General features: G+C 33.3%; 1 protein-coding gene across 2 annotated transcripts in view; it reads right to left on the bottom strand.

Annotated features, from left to right (window-relative positions):
* The window catches only part of UBR1 (ubiquitin protein ligase E3 component n-recognin 1), a 116,376-nt gene that overhangs the window by 60,169 nt on the left and 30,091 nt on the right, over window positions 1-26,116 (bottom strand). For both annotated transcript variants that reach the window (XR_010380872.1, XM_010994960.3), the window contains exons 5-21: window positions 24,881-25,011; window positions 22,916-23,054; window positions 21,902-21,964; window positions 21,537-21,660; window positions 21,127-21,234; window positions 20,356-20,444; window positions 18,706-18,804; window positions 17,619-17,776; window positions 13,203-13,302; window positions 12,527-12,655; window positions 9,622-9,802; window positions 7,563-7,624; window positions 7,179-7,289; window positions 5,590-5,655; window positions 5,237-5,338; window positions 3,546-3,609; window positions 1,312-1,436 (exon numbers count right to left, since the gene is read on the bottom strand). Coding sequence is in view for 1 of the 2 variants with exons in the window: in XM_010994960.3 (XP_010993262.2) it covers window positions 1,312-1,436; window positions 3,546-3,609; window positions 5,237-5,338; window positions 5,590-5,655; window positions 7,179-7,289; window positions 7,563-7,624; window positions 9,622-9,802; window positions 12,527-12,655; window positions 13,203-13,302; window positions 17,619-17,776; window positions 18,706-18,804; window positions 20,356-20,444; window positions 21,127-21,234; window positions 21,537-21,660; window positions 21,902-21,964; window positions 22,916-23,054; window positions 24,881-25,011 (1,851 nt within the window). In the remaining variant the exon portion in view is untranslated. The remainder of the gene's footprint in view (window positions 1-1,311; window positions 1,437-3,545; window positions 3,610-5,236; window positions 5,339-5,589; window positions 5,656-7,178; window positions 7,290-7,562; window positions 7,625-9,621; window positions 9,803-12,526; window positions 12,656-13,202; window positions 13,303-17,618; window positions 17,777-18,705; window positions 18,805-20,355; window positions 20,445-21,126; window positions 21,235-21,536; window positions 21,661-21,901; window positions 21,965-22,915; window positions 23,055-24,880; window positions 25,012-26,116) is intronic.

Genomic DNA, 26,116 nt, shown 5'->3' with positions numbered 1-26,116 from the left:
TCTACAACTGTAATAATTTTTTTTCTGATTTGCCTGAACTTTTCCTTGAACAAGGAATTTTTTTTTTAACGTAGTTATTTAAAATCAGCATAAGGATCCAGTCAAGATACTACAGTGAGTTCATAGATTCCTAAAGTCTTGCTAAAATTAAGAAATTTAGCATTCTTTTAAAAAAAATGTACTTGAGATAAGCAATGAAAAGTGAGGGTATGCACTAACACATTTTCTTTTTTGGTGAAGCATGGTATGTTCATCACTATTGTGAAATTATTTTAGGTGGCACCAAGTTATGTATTTTTAAATTCTTGAATATTAGTTAGTCTCTTATTTAACATGCATTAGGAAGAAAATAATCTAGAATGTCAAATCTACTATTTCATTGTATTACTGCTTAGAAAGATACGAAGGAAAAATTTAAGTAAATTGATTTAAAAATGTATTAATAATTATAAAATTGGTAAATGAATGTGCAGAGATTATAAAGGTGATACACTTAAAGGATTAAAGGTTAAGAACCAGCTAACAATGAAACTAGAAAAAGAAACAGGTATTTTGGAAGAAAAATAACCAACAGTCAAAGGTTACCTCTATTTTACTTCTCTGGAAAGCCTCTGTAGAACAGGTAAGTCTAACCTCTTTTAAAAATCACTGTTCAAATTCTTAATTAAATCTCAGGGTAAAAAGTATGACCCATAATCTTTAGGATTATCACTTCAATATCAGTATATACAAAAACAAAAATATCACCTGTGGCAGCCATGAGAATGCACCCTGCAGACCTCCACTTAAAAGGAACAGAGATACTAATGCAGGCTCACTCCGGGAGACACAGGAAGGCATCCAACCTTGATTAGACTACCTAGCAGTCTAGTCTTCCCTCTTTCCTTCACCTGCAGTAAGTCTTGCATCACAGTCTGACTCCCCTACCCAGCTTCCTCACCACTTCTCTCCTAGTCACTGTTACTAACAAAATCTTCAATGTTTTGTCTTGACATCTGCTTCTCAGAAGACTCTGGCTAACACATCCCCAAACCGTCCTAGTATTTCAGGAGGCCCCCTTTTCCTTTGGAGAAATCTTATTTTAAAGTAAGTAAAAAATCAGAGTTTCTCACTCTAATATGTTTTCCAAATAGCCAAAATGTTTCCTAATGACCAAAAGCCCAGAATTATAGTTTATGCCACTAACAAATTAATAGTGATAGTTTTATATCTGAAAATTTCCTAAAACTCTGAAGTAGCCTCCAATTAAAGAAAAAGAAAAAACTATCCCATCTTGAGGTAAAATGGAGTGAAAAACAAAACTGGACTTACATTCTCAGGTAAATTTTTGGCAATGGCACTGTGTGGCATGGGTTCAATACAAAGCAAGTGAGTAATTTCTCTCATTGTGACCTCTTCTTTGGTCACATTTCCTACTCCAGGTACATAACGCTCTCCTAATGCAAACAATGAAAAGAAAAAAGAAAACAATTAATTGCTTTCCATTTAAACTCTTTCCATCAAGAACACTATATTAAATTAAATCTCTGAGAGAGCACCCAAAAATTATTTGAAGATGTTCTTAAATCTGAACAGTAAAATATTTGCTTCAAGAGGAAGAAAAAAAAAAGAGATATGAAGAAAAAGCCCTCTGTTAAACACACACACACACACACACACACACACATACAAGTATACATACACATACTCACACATTGTAAACAAGGCCCTTCGATTAAATTAGCATGTGTTTCTAGTCCAGAAAACAAGGAAGATGGCATTGAATGAACAGTGGCCATCACTGAACAATAGCTTTTCTTTCAAGATCTTCCTCAATTTTGTCTCTACTTGTTATTTAAGAAAGAAAAAAGTGAAAACTGAAAAACAAAATACTTTAAAATGTCTTTACAAGTTAAATGTCAAAACAGTAATATGTAGCAGAAATGGATGATGTACCTAAAATGCGTACATGACCAGGTTTCCCTTTTTCATCTCAATAAACTGCCAAATGGAGAGAGAAAATAGCCAAATTAACTACAGGAACTTCACTGGTGTCAACATCTAATTCCCATTGCCTAAAGAAGGCTTACAATACTTGACCTTACGTCACTGCTGATTTTCAATACTACAACATGTGTACAAAGGCCTGTGATATCCACAAGAGGGTTATTAAGATGACAGGAATTTTTTGCCTAAGAGATTTGATGAATTTGACAAATTAGCCAAAAAATGACATTTTGTTAAGTTAATTCACTTCCAACAGATTTATTCCTCTTTACAGTTGTAAAACACTTTGTAATTTTCAATTTTTTCCCACCAAAACCAATATCCTCTATAAGCTCAGTGTTAGAAAGAACCTAAGAGATCATGCAGATTACTTTCACATTTTACAAATCAGGAATTTGAGACCCTAAAAATGTAAATAGCATGCTCGTGACAGATTTATAGCAAGGCCAAGGCTAGATCTTCTGATTCCTAATCCAACTCTTTTGCTATTTCTTAATGTTTTATATATATATATATAAAACCTCAAATTATGTAATATACACACACACACACACATACACGTACACACACATACCCCCCCCTTTTAAAAATGTTGACTCCAAAAAGTAATAAACTTATACTCAGGAATGTAGCAAGTATTAATTAAGAATCAAATCACATAGAAGGAAATACCCAATGAATTTGGGTAAACACAACAAGAGCAAAATAACAGTAGGAATAATAAATAGTAAAAACATAAAACAGCAAAAAATATAGTACAATATTAGAAATTCTTCATAAAGTATCCTAAGAACAAACACAAAAATTCCAAGTTTTGTAATTTAATAAAGTATATCATCAACTTAAAAATCTTTTACACATTTTTGTCTATTTTTTTTCAGCAGATTCCTATGTAACACTCTGGAGTTATTCCAGAAGAGTTAGTGCCTGGAAGATTTATATCTCAGCAATGAAGGTCTACCCCAATTCCTGCTGAGACAAACTAAATCCATGACAAAAAACAAAATGATGCCGTATTTTCTGATTCGGCTAATGGCTAGAATTCTCATTAAGAACTATTAATACAATGCAGTGTCTCCTGCAGTAACATAAGAAACAAGAGCCAGAATGAGAAGTTAAGAACTTTTACTTAGCTGGTAAAATCAACAGAAACTATAAAATAGAATATACAAAGTAAAAGTATGGCCAACATTTGCACAAAGCAATTTAATAGGATGACCCAGTGAAAATATATCTTACTTAGACCTATGTTACCTTGGAATTTAATAAACATATAAAACTTCTAGCATTCAATGTATTTTTCATCTATGGTTCTAAGATAACTATATCCCAAGACCTCTTTTAAACAAGTCCAAACAATTACAAGTCAGGTATTGAAAAATGAAGTGGTAATAGGCGTGCTTTTTTAAAAAGTGAGTTTCTAAACGTATCAATCACATTAGTCACATTAATCTCTAATATTCTCAGCTGTATTTGGGAGAAGAAGAACTTATAGTTCTTATAAATGTTTTCTCTGAAAAGTAAACCATCTTCTATTTCAAAACATGTTTTAATCTTACCCACAATATAGATGAGGACTTGAAGCATTTCTTCTATTAAGGTATTATACTGTTTAATCAAATCCTATATAATTGTAAAAGAAAAAATTAATTACATAAGAACCAAAAACCTCCATAAAACATACATTTCTGGATCAGAGTCATTGTCCAATCAATCCAGTATTTTCTTTCAGATCACAGCAACAGAGGTGAATATTTCCCTTTTTTGACATCAAATTTGGTAAGATTAACAATACCTGGCATGTAACAAGAGCTCAATAATAGCTGTTAAATATTATTGTTTTCATTATCACTACTCCCCATTTAGCCTTAAATCAACAAAGGCATTCTAGTCTTTAACTTCTCCTCTATGATTGGCTTCCTTCTTACCTGGGTTGGTGAGGCAGTGGCTTCAAACAGACAACTAACAGTTATGGTGAGAGTATCCTTCCCTAACACACCTGTTATTTAAATACTACAGTAAGTTAAATATTCATTTTCACTGAATATGAAACATGACTAAAAATTAACTTTGCATTTTATATGCTATCCTTTGGTTCTTTGCAAGTGACTTCTAATCTGGAAGAGTAAAATAATGTGATTCATAAATTCAAAGTAGTCAAAGGCTACTTTATAAACTGATATCAAATGTTGAAACAATGAAGATGTGACAAAGTTCATGAGACAAATTATGAACTTCAAAAAATGTAACAAATACAACAAATGAGAATTATTATCCTTACCAAATAAGGAACTTTTACAAGGACAGGAAAAGGGTAAAGAACAGGAACAAATAATTCACAACCAAAAAGGGGAAAAAAGGCCAATAATCATGGGAACAGTGTCAACCTCACTGATAACTAAAGAACTGCAAATGAAAATTAAACCTCATCTTTCACCTATCCAATCAACAAAGATTAAAAATACTAGTGCCATTACAGGTGTACATACTGCTAGAGAGAGCTTAAATTGGGACAGTCTTCTGAGAGCAATATGACAGTGTGTATTCAGAGTATTAAAAAAAGAGCATTTTGTATTCTCCAGCAAATCCACTTCTAAGAATTTATTTTAACAAAGTAATTAGACAAGTGTTTAAACCTTGAGGTGCAGAGACTAAAAAACTAGAAACCTCTTCAGAAATAGGGGCCTAAAGCATAATGAATTCATATAGTGCAATACTATACAGCCTTAAAAAATTACGATGTAAAAAAAAGATGGTGTAGCTGTATATCAGTGACAAGAAAAAACCTATCACAATATTTCATTAAGCACAGGTAGCAAATGACAAAATACAAAAGACTCAATTTTTGCTTTAAAAACAAATGAGACACCAGCACTTTAAAAGTGATCATTTCTAGGAGATAGTGTTTCATGTGATTTCCTCTTCTCCTCTTTGTTAACCGGTATACAATCATCCTTCAGTATCTACAGAGGATTGGTTCCAGGACCACTGCAGATACCAAAATCCAAGGATGTTCAAGTCCCTTATATAACATGGTTAGTACAGTCAGGACTCTGCATCCATAGATACGGAGGGCCAACTGAATTCTAATTTTTATAGAGTAAAAAGAGTGTATGTGTGTAGAAATATATGCATGTTGTGTGTATGTGAATGATTTTTAGAGATATACACAAAATCTTAAATGTGATCAAAATTGTTAACAATAGTATTTCCCTTGGAATTAATTCACATAACAGTTTCTGTCCCTTACCTGGTCTTTTGTGGATACAACCTTGTTAAAAGCATCAGCAAGTTCGTATCTTTGAAGTACCAGTAACAAGAACTTGTTGGGATCCATTAAAGATGCACCAATCTGTGAAAGAAATCAAGTACCACAGTTGTCATGTATTAAATGGAGAAATATTTTGTCTCTAGGAGAACTATCAGAAAAAACTATGAAGTCTGCAAAAGATGATGTAGTAGTCCCTTCCATTTCTATGATACTATATTCATTTCAACAGTTAGAAAAATTTAAGTAAAGTTAACAATAATTACACTATCTTCTCTTATTACAAGGAATCTAGGAAGGTTAAGATGAATCTCAGAATTAATTTAAATAGGTACCTGAAGCATGATGATATCTTTATCATACATTTCTTCTCTGCACTTAACATCTTGGTAATAAAACACCTATAAAATAAAAGGTAGAATCGAAGCTAAAAGTATCTTTATTTCAAAGACAATTCTCAACAAAAACTATTCTTAAAACTTCCTCTAAACTAGAAACCCCAAGAACTCCTTGGTGGCAAAAAATTAGCTATAAATCTGTAAATCATTTTAAGGGATTTGTGAGGAAGTGAGGAAATATGGCATGAAAATAATTCAGTTAAAAATGCTCTACACTAGTTATTACTTTCAATATTCATAACAAAAGAATTTACTTCCCCTAAGTTTAAAATGCACACTTCAATAAAAGTGAACCAATTTCCACAATCAATCATAACACCGTTTTTCTCAAGTGGTATCTTTATAAGTCCTGTTTCTCTACCTTTTAGGAAAAAGGAAACTTCTCCTTAACCACTCCAAAACAGAAGGAAAAATTGTGAAATGGCCTTGAATTAATATAGGTGGTGGGAAGGTTACAGGTCCCCAAGTAAGGTAATCTTCAGAAGAGACATGTTACTGGGAAGGTTTCTCGTGGTACTACTGGCTTTCACCTCATTTTTTCCACTATTCACCTCAACTCTCCACTACAGACAAGGATAGAAACAAGGTCTATATGGTCACTAGAATTTTCATTTTGGAGTTTATACAAGAGAACAGAAAACAAAAATACTCAGCAAAATCCAAGGTAAATGTATAAAAGAAAAAATAATCAACTTAGCCATAAAAAAAGACAACATAATGCCATTTGCAGCAACATGGATGTCCCTGGAGAATGTCATTCTAAGTGAAGTAAGCCAGAAAAAGAAAGAAAAATACCATATGAGATCACTCATATGTGGAATCTAAAAAAAAAGAAAGAAAGAAAGAAAGGCAGGAAGGCAGGTAGGCAGGGAGAAAGCGAGAAAGTGAGAAAAGGAATGAAGGAAGGAAGGAAGAAAGAGAGAGAGAGAGAAAGAGAGAAAGAAAAGAAAAGAAAAGAAAAGAAAAGAAAAGAAAAGAAAAGAAAAGAAAAGAAAAGAAAAGGAAAGAAAAGGAAAGGAAAGGAAGAAAGAAAGAAAGAAAGGAAGGAAGGAAGGAAGGAAGGAAGGAAGGAAGAAAGAAAGGAAGAAAGAAAGAAAGGAAGAAAGAAAGAAAGAAAGGAAGAAAGAAAGAAAGAAAGAAAGAAATGAACATAAATACAAAACAGAAACAGACTCATAGACATAGAATACAAACTTGTAGTTGCCAAGGCGTAGAGGGGTAGGAAGGGACAGACTGGAAGTTTGAAATTTGTAGATACTGACAGACATATGTAGAATAGATAAACAAGATTATACTGTATAGCACAGGGAAATATATACAAGATTTTGTGGTAGCTCACAGTGAAAAAGAATGCGACAATGAATAAACGTATGTTCAAGTATAAATGAAATATTGTGCTCTACACTGGAGATTGACACAACATTGTGAACTGACTATAACTCAATAAAAAAAATAGAAAGAAAAAAAAAGAAAAAACAGTCAGAAAATAAACACATTCATAATGTGAATAATAGGCCTTGCCATACCTGGCTAATGAGAGAGAGTCCATTTCTTCGCCACATCTCAGCAACAACCTGGGCAACCAATACCAGACAACGCAAAGGATATTCCACTAGTACCTCTACTTGAAAATCCTCCTGAAACAGATTGAGATCTAATTTCATTATTTCTCAGAGGGCTTGGACATTATGGCACTACAGATTCCTCAGTTTTCTCATCTGTAAAATGGAAAGGCTTAAACTAGATGACTCCAAGTCCCCATGATTCAGATTTTAATGTTCTACCATATAATAGTAAAATTACTAATTGGGAATTATTTAGGTGGGTTTCGACATATTTTTTTTCTTCCCACTCATCAACCAAGAGATGTTCAGAAAGAGGATATAAGCAAATCGACAAGAGTCACTCACAAAAGGCACAAATTCATGAAGTCTTGAAACAGCACCCAGCCTGCTTAAACGCACATGAAGACCTAAAGGGTAAAAAAGGAGAAAAATGAGAAAGCAATAAACCCAGCTAATTTATTTCCTAGTTAACTTATCAAGTTTGAAAACTTAAGAGATTTAAATATATATTTATTGAATTTAGAATGATATCCTAGAATACAAACTTCTGATTTCTAATTTTCAAACAGTATTACTAATATATTTAAAGTCATACATTGTGCAAGGTCTGCTTATATATTATATAAAAATAATATGCTGCTGCTTAAGAAATGCTTATTCTGCTCTTAACCAAGCATCAAAAGAAATGAAAACTAAGTATTTCTTTTTATAAAAACAGAAGTGACATAAAACTACGTCAATTATACCACATACAAAAATTAACTAAAAATGAATCCAAGACCTAAACATAGGAGTTAAATTATAAAACTCTTAGAAGATAACACAGGGAAAAAGCTTTACAACATTGGATTTGGCAATAATGTCTTGGATATGACACCAAAAGCACAGGAAACCAGAGGAAAAATAAATTAGACTACATCAAAATTAAAAACTTTTGTGTATGAAAGGACACTACCAACAGAGTGAAAGGCAATCCACAGAATGGGAGAAAATATCTGTAAATCATACATTTGATAAGCCATTAATATTCAGAATATATAAAAACTCCAACAACTTAACAACAACAACAACATCTGGTTAAAAAATAGACAAAGAACTTGAACAGACATTTCTTCAAAAAAGACATACATATGGCCAGTAAGTACAGGCAAAAATACTCAGTATCACTAATCATTAGGGAAATGCAAATCAAAACCAAAAGGAGATACCACTTCACATTCACCAGGATGGCTATTAAAAAAAACCAGAAAATAGCAAGTGTTGATGAGGATGCGGAGAAACTAGAATCTTTGTACACTGCTACTGGAAATGTAAAATGGTGCAACTGCTATGGAAAACAGTATGGTGGTTTTCCCCAAAATTAAAAAGTAGAATTACCTTATGATCCAGCAATTCCACTTTATGGGTATATACCCCAAAGAACTGAAAACAAGGACTCAAACAGATATTTGGACACTTGTGTTAATGGCAACATTATTCATCAACAGCCAAAAGATGGAAGCAGCCCAAGCATCGATTGGAGAATGAATAGTTAAACAAAATGTGGTGTGTGTGTATACACACACACACACACACACCCACATACTATGGAATATTATTTAACCTTAAAAGTGGAGGAAATCGGACACATGCTACAACATGGATAAACTCCAAGGATATCATGCTAAGTGAAATAAGCCAGTTATAAAAGGGTATGTGTATGATTTCACTTAAATGAGGTACTTAGAGTAGTCAAGTCATAGAGGTAGAAAGCCAGGAACTGTAAGGAGCAGGGAACAAGGAGTTATGTTGAATGGGTACAAAAATTTCAGCTTGGGAAGATGAAAAAAATTCTAGATATGGATGGTGCTGATGGTTGTATAACAACATGAATATACTTAATATCACTGAACTACACACTTAAAAAAGGTTAAGATGGTTTAAATTTTATGTTATGCATATTTTACTACAATAAAATATATATATATATACTTCCATAAAATTGTTATAAAAATGAAACTGATAGGGCCAATTTACATGGAAATGTATATTAAAGAATGATTAAAGAAAAGCTATGATTTTTTTCTTTTAGTAGTGAAAGGAACAGTGACACAGAAAACACACAGAGAAGAAGGTTAAAAACCAGCAACAAGATTTTAGTATACTTAAGTTTGGGTAGGAAATGAGTTATCAAGTTAGTCCTTAAGTATATACTATAAGGATCCATTAGTTGACCCAGATAATGAAAGGCCCAGGTAAACAAGCATCCTTTGAAGGATGTTCTGGTGATAACGCTTTGATGGTCAGTGACAGCTCTTACCTGATCTGAGTATGTCTGAGCATAGAACACCAACAGAACTGATTCTAATATGAATATCTAGAAAACAAAGCTAACAGAAACATGCAAAAACCAAAAAACACTCACCAGCAAGAGTCCGAGAGAGTGGCAGATGTATGCTTACAAGATCTTCAGATACTCTGTAGGATTTAGTTTCCAAAGTATGACCACACAGTTGTACTACTGTTTTGCTACTAGATAAGAAACTTGTACTACACCTCATCACAGCTTTGTGACATTCTTTATAAGCCACTAGTAAGAGTTCTTCCTAAAAGGAAAATAAAAATGCAAATGAATTGAAAACTTAACTACCTTACCACGACATTCAAATAAATATTTTCTAAATACAAGCACAAAACTGTTGTATGTATTACTAGAGCTACCTCAACAGGATCTGCAAATAGGAAATACATAGACAGACAGACAGACAGACAGACACACACACACACAGAGTAAAAACAATTTAAGTCATGTAAATGGTATAACATAATTAACGTAAAGGGAGGAAAAGCCACAAACAATTGGGAATATACATTCATAAAAGCAGTTTTTGAGTGGGGTCTAAAAGAATATGCAGAATTTAAGTATGGCGGGAAAAGATGAGGAGATAGTGGCATTGTAAGCAGAGATACAGAATAAACAGAGAAATAAGGAGAAGTACAACTCCTGTTCAGGCAGTGAAAAGGAACAAAAACTAGGTAAATCAAAGGGTTTACAGACAGAATTAGTGAACAATTAAACTGGAAATATGCCTTGGCATTGCCATGTGAATGTGAGTATACTGAGAGTGTCTGAAGTATAATAATGTAGTAGATGTACTGCTTCAAAAAGAATTAATGGGTATCACTGAAGATGACAGATTAGAGAGGGTAATGTTAGAAGACAAGGAAACCAATGAAAAGATTATTACAAAGTTTAAGTGTAAAGTAATTAGGGTCTCAACTAGAGTAGGGGCACTCAAGGTGAAAGAGAATAAACCCATAGGAAATAAGTATTACAAAATAAATTCAGGATAAGGAAGATTCAAATCTGGGTGAGTATGGCAAGGAGAGGCGTCAAAGGGCACTTTTTAAGGGTGTTTCTCACACTGATTTTATTTTGAAAAAGGAATTCTACAGTCAAATAAGTTTTGGGACTATCCCTCTTAGAAATCAGCGCAGTAATTAATTAAAGGGTTTGAGAAGTTCAGTGGCTCAAAATCATGTTTGATTTTGTTTAATCTAGCATTTCTCAATCTTATGTGAACACAAAACTTTTTTCCCCTCAAAAGTCTGTTAACACCTAACATAAAGAACTTAGAGGCTCTGAGATTTCCTGTATGAATTAATTTATCAATCATGATGTCATGAATAGAACAAGGGAAGTCAAGAAGACAAAAATGCAAGCTGGGAGTAGAAGGAAATGATGACAAACCAATCTAATACACTCTGAGTTTGAAATATAAATTAAGATCTAAGCAGTAAGGTCTAGCACACAAACAGAAGTGATACTATAGCTTGCGAAAGCAATGAAGTTTTAATTGAGGTGGCAGAAATAAAAGATCTGTAAGAAGGAGAAGAGAACATTGGGGAATGTCTCATTTAGTAGGCAGAAGGAATTGAGGGAAAAGAGGCAATCACTGATTAAAATGGGTAATCAATAATAGAAACATTAGGATAAGTAAGTTTGTGAAAATCAGGGGGAAAGAGAGTTTCAAAAAGATAAAGATACTCAAAAGAATATAATGCCACAGACATTTAAGGATGGTGGGGATTTAGAAAAGACCTCTGAATTTGGTTACTAAATACATTCTTTGAAATTTTTTCAGAAAGCAATCCCTGTCAATTGGTAGGGGCAAAAGCCAAATTCTAAAGAAGCTTCAGAAGCTGAAGAGTGGTGACAGTAAATGTAGATCACTTCAGAAGGTTTGGCAGATGTCAAGATGAACACCACACACTTTGACCTCATTTCCAGCAATTAAGCATGCCTTCTGTAAAGCTGAAGGGAGACAAAAGAAAATGTGCTATGGTAGTTGCTGGACCATATTTCCTGTCCTTACTGTTCTATAAAGCTGTACTGTGCTAGATTAAAGTCTATATTGTGTCTGTGAGCATGAGTACCACTCTGAACAAGTGATCAGTTGCTGGTGGTGGAGCAGAAAAAAAAGAGAAAAAAGAGAGTACACAGTTTAAGAGGTAACAATGACAAGTAAAGGGGCTTTTACTCTTGTTTTATAGGAGAATCTTTTGTTTACAGGCAGATGAATGAAAGCGTGGGAAATACCACAGAAGACAACTGAGGAAGCAAATTCCACAAGGAACTAATACAGGTTGGGACCAAGAGCCGAGGTAAAGACATTCGTTTTAGAAAGAAAGATTTTTTTTTTAAAGAGATCAATAGTAAAGATATAGAGAAACTTGGTGAGTAGACTATGGTGAGAAGTACAGAGAAACTGGAAAAGATGAAAAGAATTTGATTTATATAAATGTCAATTTTCTCAGAACAGCAATAAATGAGGTCATCTTCTCAAAAGGAAATCTGGGGTAAGGTTGTGTGTTTAAAGAGGGTTATGGTCTAAAATTATTGCTTAAGGAAAAACATTAGTTCTATATTTTAAAATTAATTTTCTTCATGGTTTAACACACTTACCAAGGCTCTTGATAGAATAAATATCTACTCCTCTCCATTGCTGAAATATTTAAGTCTAAGTGGTCTTAATTCTTATATTATTAATATTCATATCCAAGGAAACAAATTTAATTAATTGACTGATTAATTAGTATATGTTTTACTTTTTAAATTCCACTATTCACAAAGGTAAATGAAACTACCATGGAAAATGTTTTCTAAGTAAGTGTGAAAAACTGCAACTTTAATAAGACAAATTCAAATACACTTGAAACTACTTAAATGATAAAACTTTACATCAAGGAAGCTGCAACATAAAACTATACTATTTAGAACCATCAGTGTGCTCAAAAAGGCACTGATCCTATTAATAAATTTTACTTACGTCACAAGCACACCACTCTTGGAACATGAGTAAAATATTCTTCAACTGCATCTGTATAGCAATGGCAGCCTCCCAGTCAGGATCCACTTCTATGTGTTGTCCCACCTGTCTTCTGATTTCTTCCATTCCCTGACAGAAAAGAGTGTTAACACATACAAACAGGCTCTCCTTCTTTAGTTCTCTATTGGCAAAATGTAAAATCATCAGAATTCATATTCATATATATGCATAGATTTTTTAATGTGGGCTATTATACTGGGTCAGAACACATGGATTCAAGTCCTAAATCTGCACTTTCTAGCTGTGTGGTCCTGGACAAGTTATTTCTAAGCTATGATTCCCTTATATGTAAAATGGTGATAATAACAGTTAACTACCTCATAAGATTGCTATGATGCTCAAAAGAAATAATGCATGAAAGTGCTTACTATAGTATCAGATGGTAAGTGTCAATAAACACAATAGTAACAGCAGGGGTTAAGGTATTTCAAAAGACCTATTATTAATGCAGGATAGGTGAGGCAGTGTTTAAATTTTATTTCTATTTTGCTACATTTACTCTTCCTCAAATAAATACCATAACTTGCTAAAAACAAAACAAAGCAAAATATGAAAGACTGGGGTTAAATTTTTAAAAATAAATTTATCTTATTGATGTACATTAGAACTACCATACCTGCATACAAGTAAGAATCTTCAAAAAAGATCGAAAACCTTCAAGGAACTGCATTCTTAATCTTTCTGTCCACACTGTGGGTTTGCTGATCAGGATATATCTACCATATCAAGAGACAAAGAAACATTTTATTTCCCTATTCTGAGATAATTTTAAGGTTCTCAAGGCTATACACAATGTTGATGCATCAAAATTATGCATTCTAATTTCTTACAATTCTAGGCAGAGTTAGAGAATTACACCAGCAATATGTGAATGCTCTATGAGAGGCAGTTGTCAAAGCTAAGCCTGACTTCTCCACTCAAAAGTTAGTCTGATTAAGTGAACCTAGAAGGAACCTAGCCTATCACAGCTGGACAATCACAGTACAGATTTTGTAGAATTGTTCATACCCTTCACCCTTAGGGCCAGCTGAAATCCCTTCATCCTCAAAATTCATGTCAAAACTACACACACAGGATGTATGCTGTTTGTGCAAACCATTTCAGAGTATTTTATAAATTGTAAAATATTTTTGTGCATTACACACCTTTCCCCCATAAAGCATGCAGTCACCAGAATTACAGAAAATCTGCAACACATAATAGGAGTTTGGCCTGAGATTCAACAGTTTTGTTGGTGCTGCTCAGTATGTAATGACTGGAGATTTGTACAACTTTGTGTGAATATTCTGTGCTGGTTCAGAATTTGGAAGATTTCCTACCTCCAGGTTTTCTTAGCCCAGAACCCAGGAGAAGAATGTAAGCACCTATGCTATCTTGGCTTACTTAACAGAATGTATTTTTTTCTAGAGATAAACAGACCCATTTTAGCCTACAATTTACAAGATCAACATTAGTTTTGGCTCTAAAGACAAGGACTGGCTTCATACCCAATGGGAACAATGTTTATCATGAAATGACTTCTCAGGAAGGTATTGTTAACAATTATTAAAAATTATTTTTCATTCAGTCAATGCAAATCAATTGCTATTATACACAAGGTATAGGGAACATAAACATGAACAAGACACCCTACCCCTGAGGTTCAAAGTGTAGAGGGAAAAAACAGGTACATACACCAGACACTACAATCCAGTGTTAAGCTCCCCAAAAAATGGCACAAAGGAAGTAATGTAAAACATTAAAAAAAAAAAAAAAAAAAAGACAAAAAGATGGCCAAAAAGTTTTATTTGTAATGATAGTAGGGACTGTGGTTTAATTTTTCCCTCTCTCTAAATATGCATTATTATGTTGAAAGTCCATTAAAAATATAATCATTAGGACATTATCAAAGAAATAACCAAAATACGCTGATTACATTCTAAATCTTTTAAAGTAAAACCAAAAAAGACTAAGGTTTAAAACCTATCATGATGAACAAACGGCATTAAAGTCTGGCTGTTTATTCTAGAGTACTGCTACTCAGAGGTTGGCACCCAAATCAGAAGCATCAGCAATCTGCATTTTATCAAGCTCCCCAAACGATTTGCATTCATATTAGTATTTGAGAAGCACTGATTTAAAGAGAATTTATACTTCCAGTTTCCAGTAACCTCACATAGTTCATGCCTGACCTCTATAGCAGATCTAGCAAGTAGAGAAGATGTAAGAGTTAAGAAGAAAGAAAAGAAAAGGAAAAGAAAAGCAGCCTACAGATAAAAACAGATGGCAAAAGCAGTGGAAGACGAGGGTGGGACAGGGTAGGAGAGGAAGAGAGTGATTTGGATTGAAAGTATGCTGTACTTTCCAGAAATAGGAAGGAACAGGTTAGAGTAATAAACGGATAATATTCACTTAATACAACCAAGATTCAACTGCATCCCTCTTCTAAGTTTCATTTCCACCCCAATACATGCCTTCCTTAAAGTGAGTGACAAATGAAACTAAATTAATAGAGGAATATTATTCAGAATGAGGGAAGTGATAATCTCTTCCTTCTACTACACAGACCTCAGAGTACTTTTGTTCATTTCTTGGCATAAACCTTAAGTGGTATACAGTCAACTAAAATAGGTTCAGTAGAGAAAAATAGTAATTTAGAAGGGATTTTAAATATGAAATGGGTATATTTAAAGAAAATGATGCAACTTAACCTAACAAAGACTTGGTAGATATGCCTGCTATCTTTAAAAATACTTCAAGATAAACAAGCATTGAAGTTGTTCTGAATGGACGAAGGGTGAGCTAGAACCACAGAATGCAAGCTACAAAAAGAGTTCAATACAAAATAACAAACTTTCTAAAAGCTGGAAGAGGCCAAAGGTTAGAATGTATTGCTTTGAGAGAATTTCCTGAGGCAGGCTGAACAGAACTTTTGTTAGTACCAATGAACATCTCATGTTGAGGTACATCCAGATAAGTAGCATATAAGGTGAGACTATGGAGAGCTACAAGTTCTGGATGAATCTGCACTTTATTCTGGAAACAATTAAAAGGAACTAAGTATTTGTGGTTATTTCTTACTGATTTTTAAGAGCAGGGTTTCAGGAAGAAGCGGTGAATGAGTTAAGTATGTGGGGAAAAGTAAGAAAGAATGCAAAATTTCTACAATGAGAGCATGAGAAATGGGGCTCAATAATTATTTGTTAAATGAAGGGTGTATCTGATTGGTGCTTTAGGCCAGGTTTCAGAAAATGCTTTGTTGTTGTTTATGTAGTCTGTGCGGCTATACGATGTAGTGAAAGGAAAACGAGATAAATAGTGCTAGTCTCAAATATAAGTTCTGCCACTTAACTAGCTTTGTGATCTTAGGCAAATAATTATAATCTACAAATAAAGATTACATCACCTACCTTATGAGAATGTGGCAAGAGTAAAATGAGGGTAAATAAGTAAAGCTCCTTAGCACATAGCAATTTCTAATAAATAACACAGGACCCTTGTGAGAGTGAATTACATGAGAAGACCGGCACAGCATCTGCTAAACAGGAGCTCAAAAGATGTCAATTTTCCCGTCTCTTTGTCATTAGAGATATCTCTATTTATATAAGGATATAGGAGAGAAGTTGTAAGCATCAGAAGAGTGAGAAAACTTTAAAGTTACCCTCGCAACCAGGGACCTTAAAGTTTTACCATGTGGGTGAGTATCTAGGGATGTATTCACTCTATATTAGTCACCGCAGAGAATAACTTTAATCAGAGATCCATAAAATACGATAAAACAATGATGTGATGATGCACCACTTCTCTGGATATAAATGTAACTTAATAGTAAGGATACTTCACAGTAATGAGGGCTGCAGTAATTTTTGCTATACAGTAGACCAAGGAATGAAAAATACACTGATTAAACACTAAACTGTAAGTACTGCCATTTGGAGTGTTTGTGTATTTCGTTTGTTTTGCATGTTATAAATTATGCATAATTTATGAATCACATTGGCTAAACGGTAATTCACTATTGAACCCATCATCATTTCTACTTGTACTAAAGATGTACTAACGCAACAATTTACTGAACTTTAAAGAAAGGATTACATGTCATAATCTTATTTAGAAATGGAAGAATTTGAAAAGGTCTGGAAGCATTTTTTTTCAGTAATACCAAGGATCCAACACATAGCTCTAGAAATCTGTCAAACATATTTTTCAAACTAAACCATTTCTAGGTTGGCTTGGGAACCCTTTTCCATCTCTCTATACTTTACATGGTCACTAGAAGAAGTGGACAAAATTAGAATGATTTTCTCCCCCTTAAGGACTAGAATAAATAATCATATATATACCTTAGAGCTCTTCTTTAAAATAGCAAATGAAATGAAACATATTTTGTCTTAAATATTCTTAAAAGAATTTTTTGAAGTTTATGACTTATTGAATAGTTGATACATATTCCTTATAATATTCACCATCTATTTCTAAATAAACATAATCCTTATAATATTCACCATCTATTTCTAAAACAAATGGAAATTTATTTCCTTTTAGGTCCAATGATTCCGAATGTGATCTACTATGTGATTCCAACTTTAGTTGAGAAGGAAACTCTTTGTTCTCTTCAGGGAGAAAAACTTAAGAAACCCCTGATGAATACAAATAACTTGGTTATATGTATGAAAAGGGGAGTTAAAAAAAAATTCACATCAACAAGGTCATCTGAAATTAAGCAAAAGAGTCTATACAAGAGGGGAAGAACCACAACGCATGAATGGGAGTGAGTGGAAGGCATGGTAATTACGATGGAGATTCATTTAGTGACCCCAAGAGACCCTAAATTCCTGTGAGAGGCCCTTCCTTAGTACCTTCTTTATTAACTTAGTTTTAACTCTATAAGAAGTCATCTCTTAAAACATTTATTGACATGACAATAACAGTTAGTTCTTTGCACCTGCCATTATTATAAAGATTCCTAGAAAATCAAAAGATTTATTTATAAGACAGAGTAAGCACAACTGTGTTTAACAGATACCTTCACTTTTTGACTCAAACAACTTACTTTAGATCACATATTACTGCATATACTCTTCCCAATTTGTCCTGGCTGTAACCCTGAAAGTTGAATTTATTGTTCCTGTCCAAGTACTCAGGCAAAACTTCCAGCAGAGTTTCAGTAATGACAGAGATAACATTCTGCTCTTCAATAAGATGTCGAGCCTGCAGAATATGTCAATAATATTGTGTTTAGTATTAACTCATTGTAGTATGGACTTAATTCATGTACTAATTTTGTTGGTAAGTCATTTTTAGTAAATGTTTGTTGAGCATCAAACATAGCCCTTAGTCTCACAGAACTGCAATCTGAGAAATTATTTTCTAAAAGTAAAAGTTCATTACTTCTCCACAACTGGAAAACATCTGTCTGAATACTTCAAGCCCATTACACGGATTATCTACATGAATGTTTATCATTCAGTAATCACACAGTGAGCAAAGTAGAACAAACAAATACTTCAAGACTTCTACGGTATATATTATCTACTCTGACATCTTCCCCTTACTCACAATCTAACTTCTCTTTCCCATCCTTTTCTCTGGCCTTTGAAAAGAGAAAGTAGGACTAGTTGACAAAACTGTCCGGAAGAAACAGGAAAAGTAGCAGTATGAAAAGGAAGCAGAATCCTCCACACTCCTCCCAGGCCTATGCAGCACCATCTCATGCCAACGCCTGACAATTATATTCTCCTCCTGCTTTATCGTACGTACTTAATTACTTATCCCTAACTCCCGTAACAACACAAAAAACCTAAAGAACAGCAAAAAAAATTTTTTTGATATTAAAAAGGCACTGCTCCTAAGTTACTCTAAAAACTGAGAAAACAGCTCTGGACTTCACCTGCAAGGATCAGGATTTTTGGACCAAGGTAATGCCATCACTCCCACTCCACAAGTTATCTAGTCCTTGGATATCGTTAAAGTATTATTCACATGCAGATATCACTGAAGTATTATTCCACTTTTCAAGTGGAATTAGACCAACACAGTGATTCTGAAATTATTTTAATTTCATTCAACACTAAATAAAATTCTTAAAATGACAAAACAAGTATTACTTAGAAAGTTTGCAAAGACCAATCAAAACATACCAAAGTAGGAACAGTAAACATCTGAACTGAGAGTGCAGTTACAGAAATACTTCTGTCATGATCATCATTGATGTATTCTTTCTGCAGCTGCTTATAATACTGAAAGATACAATAATAAGTTGAGAAGCAATTATAAATAACTACTAAAAAATTTTTTAAATCCCAATTTTAACAGCTGTTGTGTTTGTTTCTATGTATAAGATGACAAGTATCACAATTCCTATTAATCAAGAGAAGGTATACTATGGTCAACAAAAATGTACTAGGAAGAGAATAACAAAAGAGCAAATACGAATTCAACTGCCCCATCTGACATAGTTGGAAGTGAGAACTATTTTAAAAAACAAAACACACACATACACACACAAAGGTAAAAATCACAGAGGACTACAAAGGTGTAGTATATCCTTTTTCCAAACAGAATCTGAGGCAATTTTTAGCAGATTTTACCCCAATGGAACATGACAGGGATTATATTTAAAGTTTTTAAAAAGTGATATGACCCAGAAAATGAACCATTAGATTCAATCCGGTCTTAAACAGAATGGATGTTGGCTGTACATAACTTGTTATCCCTACTGGTACATACCAGCTGAAAATCAACCCTGACATACTGGGAGAACAAAATTAATAATACATCTAGTCATATATCAAGCAGCTATCTATTATGTGTAAGCACAGTGTTAGATCCTTGACCTGTATATTTAATTGTATCCATTAGAATTCATACAAAGTTTAAGAGGTAACCATGGTGTACAAAAAGAAAATCATCTAAGTAGGGAGAATTGCTGCTGTAAAGGGAAAAAATTCATTTCAGATCACACATATGGTCCAATATTCTCTCTCTCTACAGAGTTTTAGAAGAATAGTTGATAATTTGAGTTGCCGTCACCGTTCAAGAAACCAAATGTCTTAATTACTTTTAACAATCTAATTGTAAAATCCAGGAAGTGCAGGTATCTTATCCCACAGTATGATTTGCCTATGACAATCATTATTTCATTCTCTGCCTCCAGTTTCATCTTGGGTCTTACTTCTGTTCTGTCTTAAGTTTTACAGCACTGCCTACAACTCAAAATCAGAGTAAACTAACAAGTATTTATTGGATACCTCTGTATAAGGCAAAGTAGAAGATCAAAGAAGTACATGTTCCAACTAATTTAACTTGAAAGATACAAAAAATATAACAATGTACAAGATATACCATAGATCAATAAAATAATATCAAAAAGCTGTAAGATTTATCTTTATATTCTAGCCCCAAATAGTTAAGTGTTATAACTCTTGCCCATCAACCTGCCTCGTTTTTAGCTTGTGTATCTGTTCCTTTTCCCTACTATACCTTTCAACTAGTCACTTCTCTTATAATTTTACTGACAATCAATTTTACTGATTAGGAAGGATAAATGCATACTTGAATGTGATAACTTCCCATTGATTTGACTAGGCAAGTAATAGGTCATTTTCCACCAATCTCCTCTCCCAGACTACTGTTTCCATACTACTAAATGTGAAAATAAATGAACTTATTAACAAAGAAATGAACTATAAAATTAAATTCTTGCTTTGTAATTTTCCCCACTATTATTTCACTTACAAAAGTGGTTTTCTATTTCTATTTGTTGATATCTATTTATAAAGAACAATTACCTTCACAAATTCCATAGCAAAGAATTTTTTGTATTCCATCTCCATAAAAAAACTGCTGAAGATCAATTCATGAAGGATCTTACGGGCACCTATAGATCATTTTGGGAGGAAGTAGGGGAGTATCACCAAGGCAAAAAAAACATTCCAGCTATTAGTAGTGGCAGAATGTTATAAAAATATTTCACATGCTAATAGACCTCAAGGACTCAAATAGTAATAGCATTTGTTACATTAATACTTAATAGTTAGAATTTAAAATACATACATGTAATGCTTTTTCCCTCTTTTTCTGTATCCCTCTCACCACTGCATCTTACTTAATTCTACTTCTCCCAACCTTCCTCCATTCCTTTTCATTCTGTTTCACTAAAAACTACTCTTACTCTGTACTTTCTCTTCTGCATCCCCTTTAGCCTTTCTCTCACCTTTTACTTTTGGTTCTTCACCTAGATTTTAAAAATAAAATTTAACATAGCTTTTATAATGGTACTACTACATACATATATATGTGCATATATATATAATGTATATATATGTACACACACACTCCTTTTTACTGGTCTTGACTAAATGAAAAGATATTATAATTAAAAGGCAATTATCCCTGGATTTTAACACAGAAGAATACATATTGATTGGTTAACCTCACCTTGAAAGTATAATATCTTATCAAGTCAACTGATTTAATAAACAAAAGAGATTACAACTCCACTTTAAGGGCATAATCTTCCTTTGCTTCATGGTAAGTAGCATAAGTAATGATCTATTTACCTTTATAAAGCTTTGCATCCCAAAGCATTAACCTGCTTATGAGACAGGGATTCTCAGAGCCAGGTTCTTCTCTAAGGCATGCTTGGCAAAAGATCTGTCTAAAGTCACCTACAAACAAAAGAAGTCACATAATTTTTATTCTTGTAGTATTTCTCCCAAAAGTACATTGCCTATAATAATATATGAAAAAAATAACATCAATCCTCCCACATTTGATGTCAAGAGCAATTCTGTCAACATCAAAGAATCAAGAGCCAATAAAATACTATTTACAGCTCTTGAAAAGCAACCCTGAAAATAAAATGTAAAAACAAAGAGATTTTATTTTATACTCAGTGACATTTTTAAATTTGTGGCTATTTTTTAAAATAATATTTTATGAAAAATAAGAAAAATAGGCATACACTTACTTGAATAGCTCATAATTTTATTCATCCAGGACCCGAGACGCAAAGCAAATTTCTGATGAGCCATAACCTCAGAGTGTAATACTTCTACATGAAGTGGATGCTGAGAGACATTTTCTGAATGACTCTACAAATTAAAGGAATATTAAAAACAAATTAGTTTTTAAATTTTTGTTTTAACTAAGTAATCTATTCATCAAAAAAATAGTCATAGAATTATTGCAGTTCCAAATCTCTGGGTCTAAATGCTCCAATCCTATCTTTACTTAGGATGTCAAACCACTTCAACAATATAACCATTTTATTTCAGCTCTTGTAACGTGCAATTCATCTTAAATCCTCTTTTTGACCCTAATTCAGAAAATTACCTTTATATCTTCCTTTGCTTCCTGGCAAACAGCAAAAGCACCTGCTTTAACAGCCCGACGGCCCTAATTAGAGACAGACATGAGAATTAGGCAGTACACTGTCAATTCCAAACAATAAGTTACATGTAACCCAAAGACCCAATAAGCTCGTGATCATCAATCATTTGTTGACTGGCTAAAACTCATAAGATTGACAATTACTGGAATGATAAATATAAATGTTTAGCAACTTTACACAGCTTCAGAACTTTCAATATCACTAGTAGGGAATTTCTAAACTTAAGGATCCCAGATTTCCTGCTTGGCAAGAATGTCAATTCTTTATTTACTGAAGTGTATTCTAATTCTGTCAGATAATAGTAAGTTAGGTTTACTAAACTTCTGCTATATGTTTTAAATACTTTTCATGAATGAACTTAAAATTCCTCAACGTGTGCTCCAAAACACACTTGTGATCCACTAGTGGGTTAGAGATGTGGCCAGGATTTTGATTTCTCAAGCCCTATAATCACTATACTAATTACTAATACCAGGATGCTTCTTCCACTATATTATACATCTCTTGAGGATACGGATTAGGTTAATATTCCTTCCATATACCTGAGGAACGCATTTTGCTTTGGTTGGGTGTTAAATAAAAGCTGAGCAATGCTCTAAATATTATTCCAAAAATAGTTTTAATAAATGTTAAAACCTCAGAAATGACCAATTTTCATAATTCATGAATTGATTCATTCATTCAATAAATAATTATAGAAACAGACTGAGGTTGAGTTACTTTTTTGCCAAATATATTCAGTAACTAATTATTTAGAATAAAAGAGGAAAATTACAAATCTAAAACTATGATATATACACACAGAAAAATCAAGTTTAACCAATTTACTTAAGCTATAAGGAATAAACAGAGATTGGTTGTACCTAACACGAAGGCACTTGGCAAGGGAGAGTCAACAACCATCTTGCAGGAAGCTGATGGAAGACAGTATAATAATTCAAATAAAGCTCACAAACCTCTTTGTCTATGGCAGTGGTGTGTAACTGGGCCTCTGGGAGTTCACAGTCAAGAGCTCTTTGTAGACTGTATATGACATGGTCATATGAATGGTGTTCATCATTGAAAAGGACACAGTAGTATCTATCATTTTTCTCTCTGTTTTTTAAAAAAAAAAGATACATATTCAGACACTGCAACAAATAACAAAGGGAAACACGAAACAGCCTAAAATAATATATGCCATCTGTCAAAGCAGCACCATGTAATTTCCTACATATAGAAAAATGCCACTAAACACTAATATACAAAATGATTTTAAGTGGTATGGTACCATGGAATTTAAAAACCCTGATTAAATGTTTTCCCCCCAACTTTTCTTATTACTTTCAGAGGTAAAATACTACTCTCAGTTAGTGGCAGTATGTCTTTAAAACCACTCTTAACTCCTGCCAATCTCTTATTTTGACAGGCTTTGGGCTCACAACCTTCAAGCAGGCAATAGTCAGATTTTATTAACATTTAGTTTTCATTGAATTTATTTTTGATTTTACCTTCTATTTAAGTGACACTGGTTTTATAGTACATTAAAGTTTTTTTTTAAGTGTATATATTTAAAGTGATAGCACTACCATTTGACTGTGAGACTTTAGACAAATCACTTAAGCTTTTAGTCTTGCTAAAATTAAAGCACCTTTTCCATCCTTAAGAAGAGTATAATATCTACATTTGAGAGTGGTGTGAAGATCTTATAAAATATGTGAAAAAGGCTGTCATGGGCTACACAAATGTCAGATGTTATTATCAATTTTTAACTGTTACAATAAGCTTTTACAAAATACTCAATTGATCCTTATAACTCTAAGAGCAGATTTTCTTGGGCCTCTTATAGCTTAGGAAATGGGTGCTCAAAAAGATTTCTCCATGGTCCCAATGCCAATCAATAAGCAGTGAGGAACAGAACTCAGATCTGTGAATCTGAAGTCCAGAGCTATCTACATACACAACTACACTCAAGCAACACACCCTTTTTAGACAAGCAGATTGCTAGTATTATGTTTACCAATACAAAGTTTCTTAAAGTGCTTGACTTACGTTATCAAACTATTTGAAATTAAAACCATTGTGGATACTATCTCTAATGACCTTCATTTCTCCAAGCAGTTTATGGCCCAGTAAGAGTCAAAACAATACATTTAATGTCTTTAAGAATTAAAATTCTTAATTTTCTCTCCTAAAAGAATACAAACAAATCCAGGAAACTCAAAAAACTGTATTTAGATTTGTTTTACAACTTGGTAAAATTCCTAATATTAAACAGGTAGAAAAATCCCCACAAGGCCCAAACTGTATTTCAGATCAGGTCTGGAATTCTCTTTTGCATTTGTAAGTTAAGAGCAAATGTTACTGTCACTGAAAGACTTACGACTGTTAGAAGTTGCTGGGTTTTAGCTAAACAAACTGTTAAATCCCCTACAACTGAAATAAGCCTAGATACCAGAGCACAGGACAAAGGGCTATCTCCTTATTCTTACCATCGGACTTTTTAATCAAGAAAAGAGCTAAAGACCTAGACTGAAGAGAGACACACTGTTCCGAAGTCTCTATCATTGCCCACAAACCTCTCAGGGAACCTGGAGGTTGGTTCAGGCCAGGATCAAACGGGGCAATTCACTTCCCTACTGAGATGAGTGGCTGCAAGGTCCTTATAAGCCATTTAAAACAAGAACCCCAAAATGTTCTTTCTTAAAAATCAGAAGTTCCTGATTAGGTTCTTCCTTTAGCTTAACTTCTGTATAGTGCCTTAGCAGAGCATCTCACATAAATGGACATTTTGGAAGTATTTCCAAGAGGCAATTCAATATAAAATTTTCAAAATGACAGTTAAGCAGTAAATAACAACAACAAAGACATTTTTTCCAACAGTTATTTTGCAATATAAATAATCATCACCAAAACTTCTCCCTTTTAAAAAATTTCCCCACCTTATCCGGAGTTCAGGAGGCAATTCTTTTTCCTCTTCCCATATAGTCATTTCTACAATGTATTTTATTACTGAAGAGAATATTTTCCTGGCTTGGGCAATTACGTCTTCATTCAATGGACAACGGAAGTTCTGACAGAAAATATAGAAAAACATACTATCAACATAGTATACAAGTAAGTGGATGAGTAAGATAATGTTAATTTATACTAATAATTTCAATGAGTTCATCACACCATCCTCCAGAAACGAATTTAAGTTCAGCTCAAGAGTTTGTTATTCACATCAGTTTAGCTTAATTCCTTGTGGCCAACTTGGTGCTACAGATGACAGAAAGGAAAGGAGGCAGAACCATGGAGGCCCCCCCCTCCCCCTTAAAGATGCTCTCTCTTATGAATGTTTTTTTCTGCCTGAGTAACCTAATTATAATATCAAAGAACAATCAGTTATAGGGATTGGTTATCTCCCTACAGCTTACAAAAACTTTTCTCATTTATTTATTTCAATTAGTCCTCACAGCCACTCTGTAAAGAAAGGCAGAGAATTAATGGCAATTAAAGGATAAAGATCCCATTCAAGATCAAAGAGCCTATAAACATACAAAAAGCAAGACTATAATCTAAGTCTTTTGACTCTCACAAAAAACAATGCTCATTTCATTACAGAATACCATCTCCTTAATAGAAGGCCTGTTCAAACCAATCAGCTAAAAAAATGCATTCAAATGCTCTATATCATAAACCATTAGGGAAACACGAATCAAAATCACAGTGGGATCTCTCTTCACACCTGCTAGAGTGACTACAATCAAAAAGGCAGGTAACAGTAAGTGTTGGCCAGGATGTGGAGAAATTTGAACTCGTATACATTGGTGGAAATGTAAAACAATGCAATTTGGAAAACAGTCTGACAGATGCTCAAAATGTTAAGTATAGTTACATATGACCCAGCAATTTCACTCCTAGGTATCTATCCAAGAAAAATGAAAACATATGTGCACACAAAAATGTGTATAAAAATGTTCACAGCAGCATTATTCATAATAGCCAAAAAGTGGAAACAACCCAAATTTCCATAAACTGATGAATGGATAAATAAAATGGTGTATGTCTATATAATGAAATATTATTTAGCCATAAAAAAGAATGAAGTACATGCTAATAAAGTATACTTTAAATGGGTGAATTTTTAAATATGGCATATAATTTATATCTCAACAAGCTCTTTAAATAAAGGA

Source organism: Camelus dromedarius, chromosome 5 (assembly GCF_036321535.1).
Source record: "Camelus dromedarius isolate mCamDro1 chromosome 5, mCamDro1.pat, whole genome shotgun sequence".
NCBI classification, from domain to species: domain Eukaryota; kingdom Metazoa; phylum Chordata; class Mammalia; order Artiodactyla; family Camelidae; genus Camelus; species Camelus dromedarius.
This window is presented reverse-complemented; position numbering and strand designations above follow the sequence as displayed.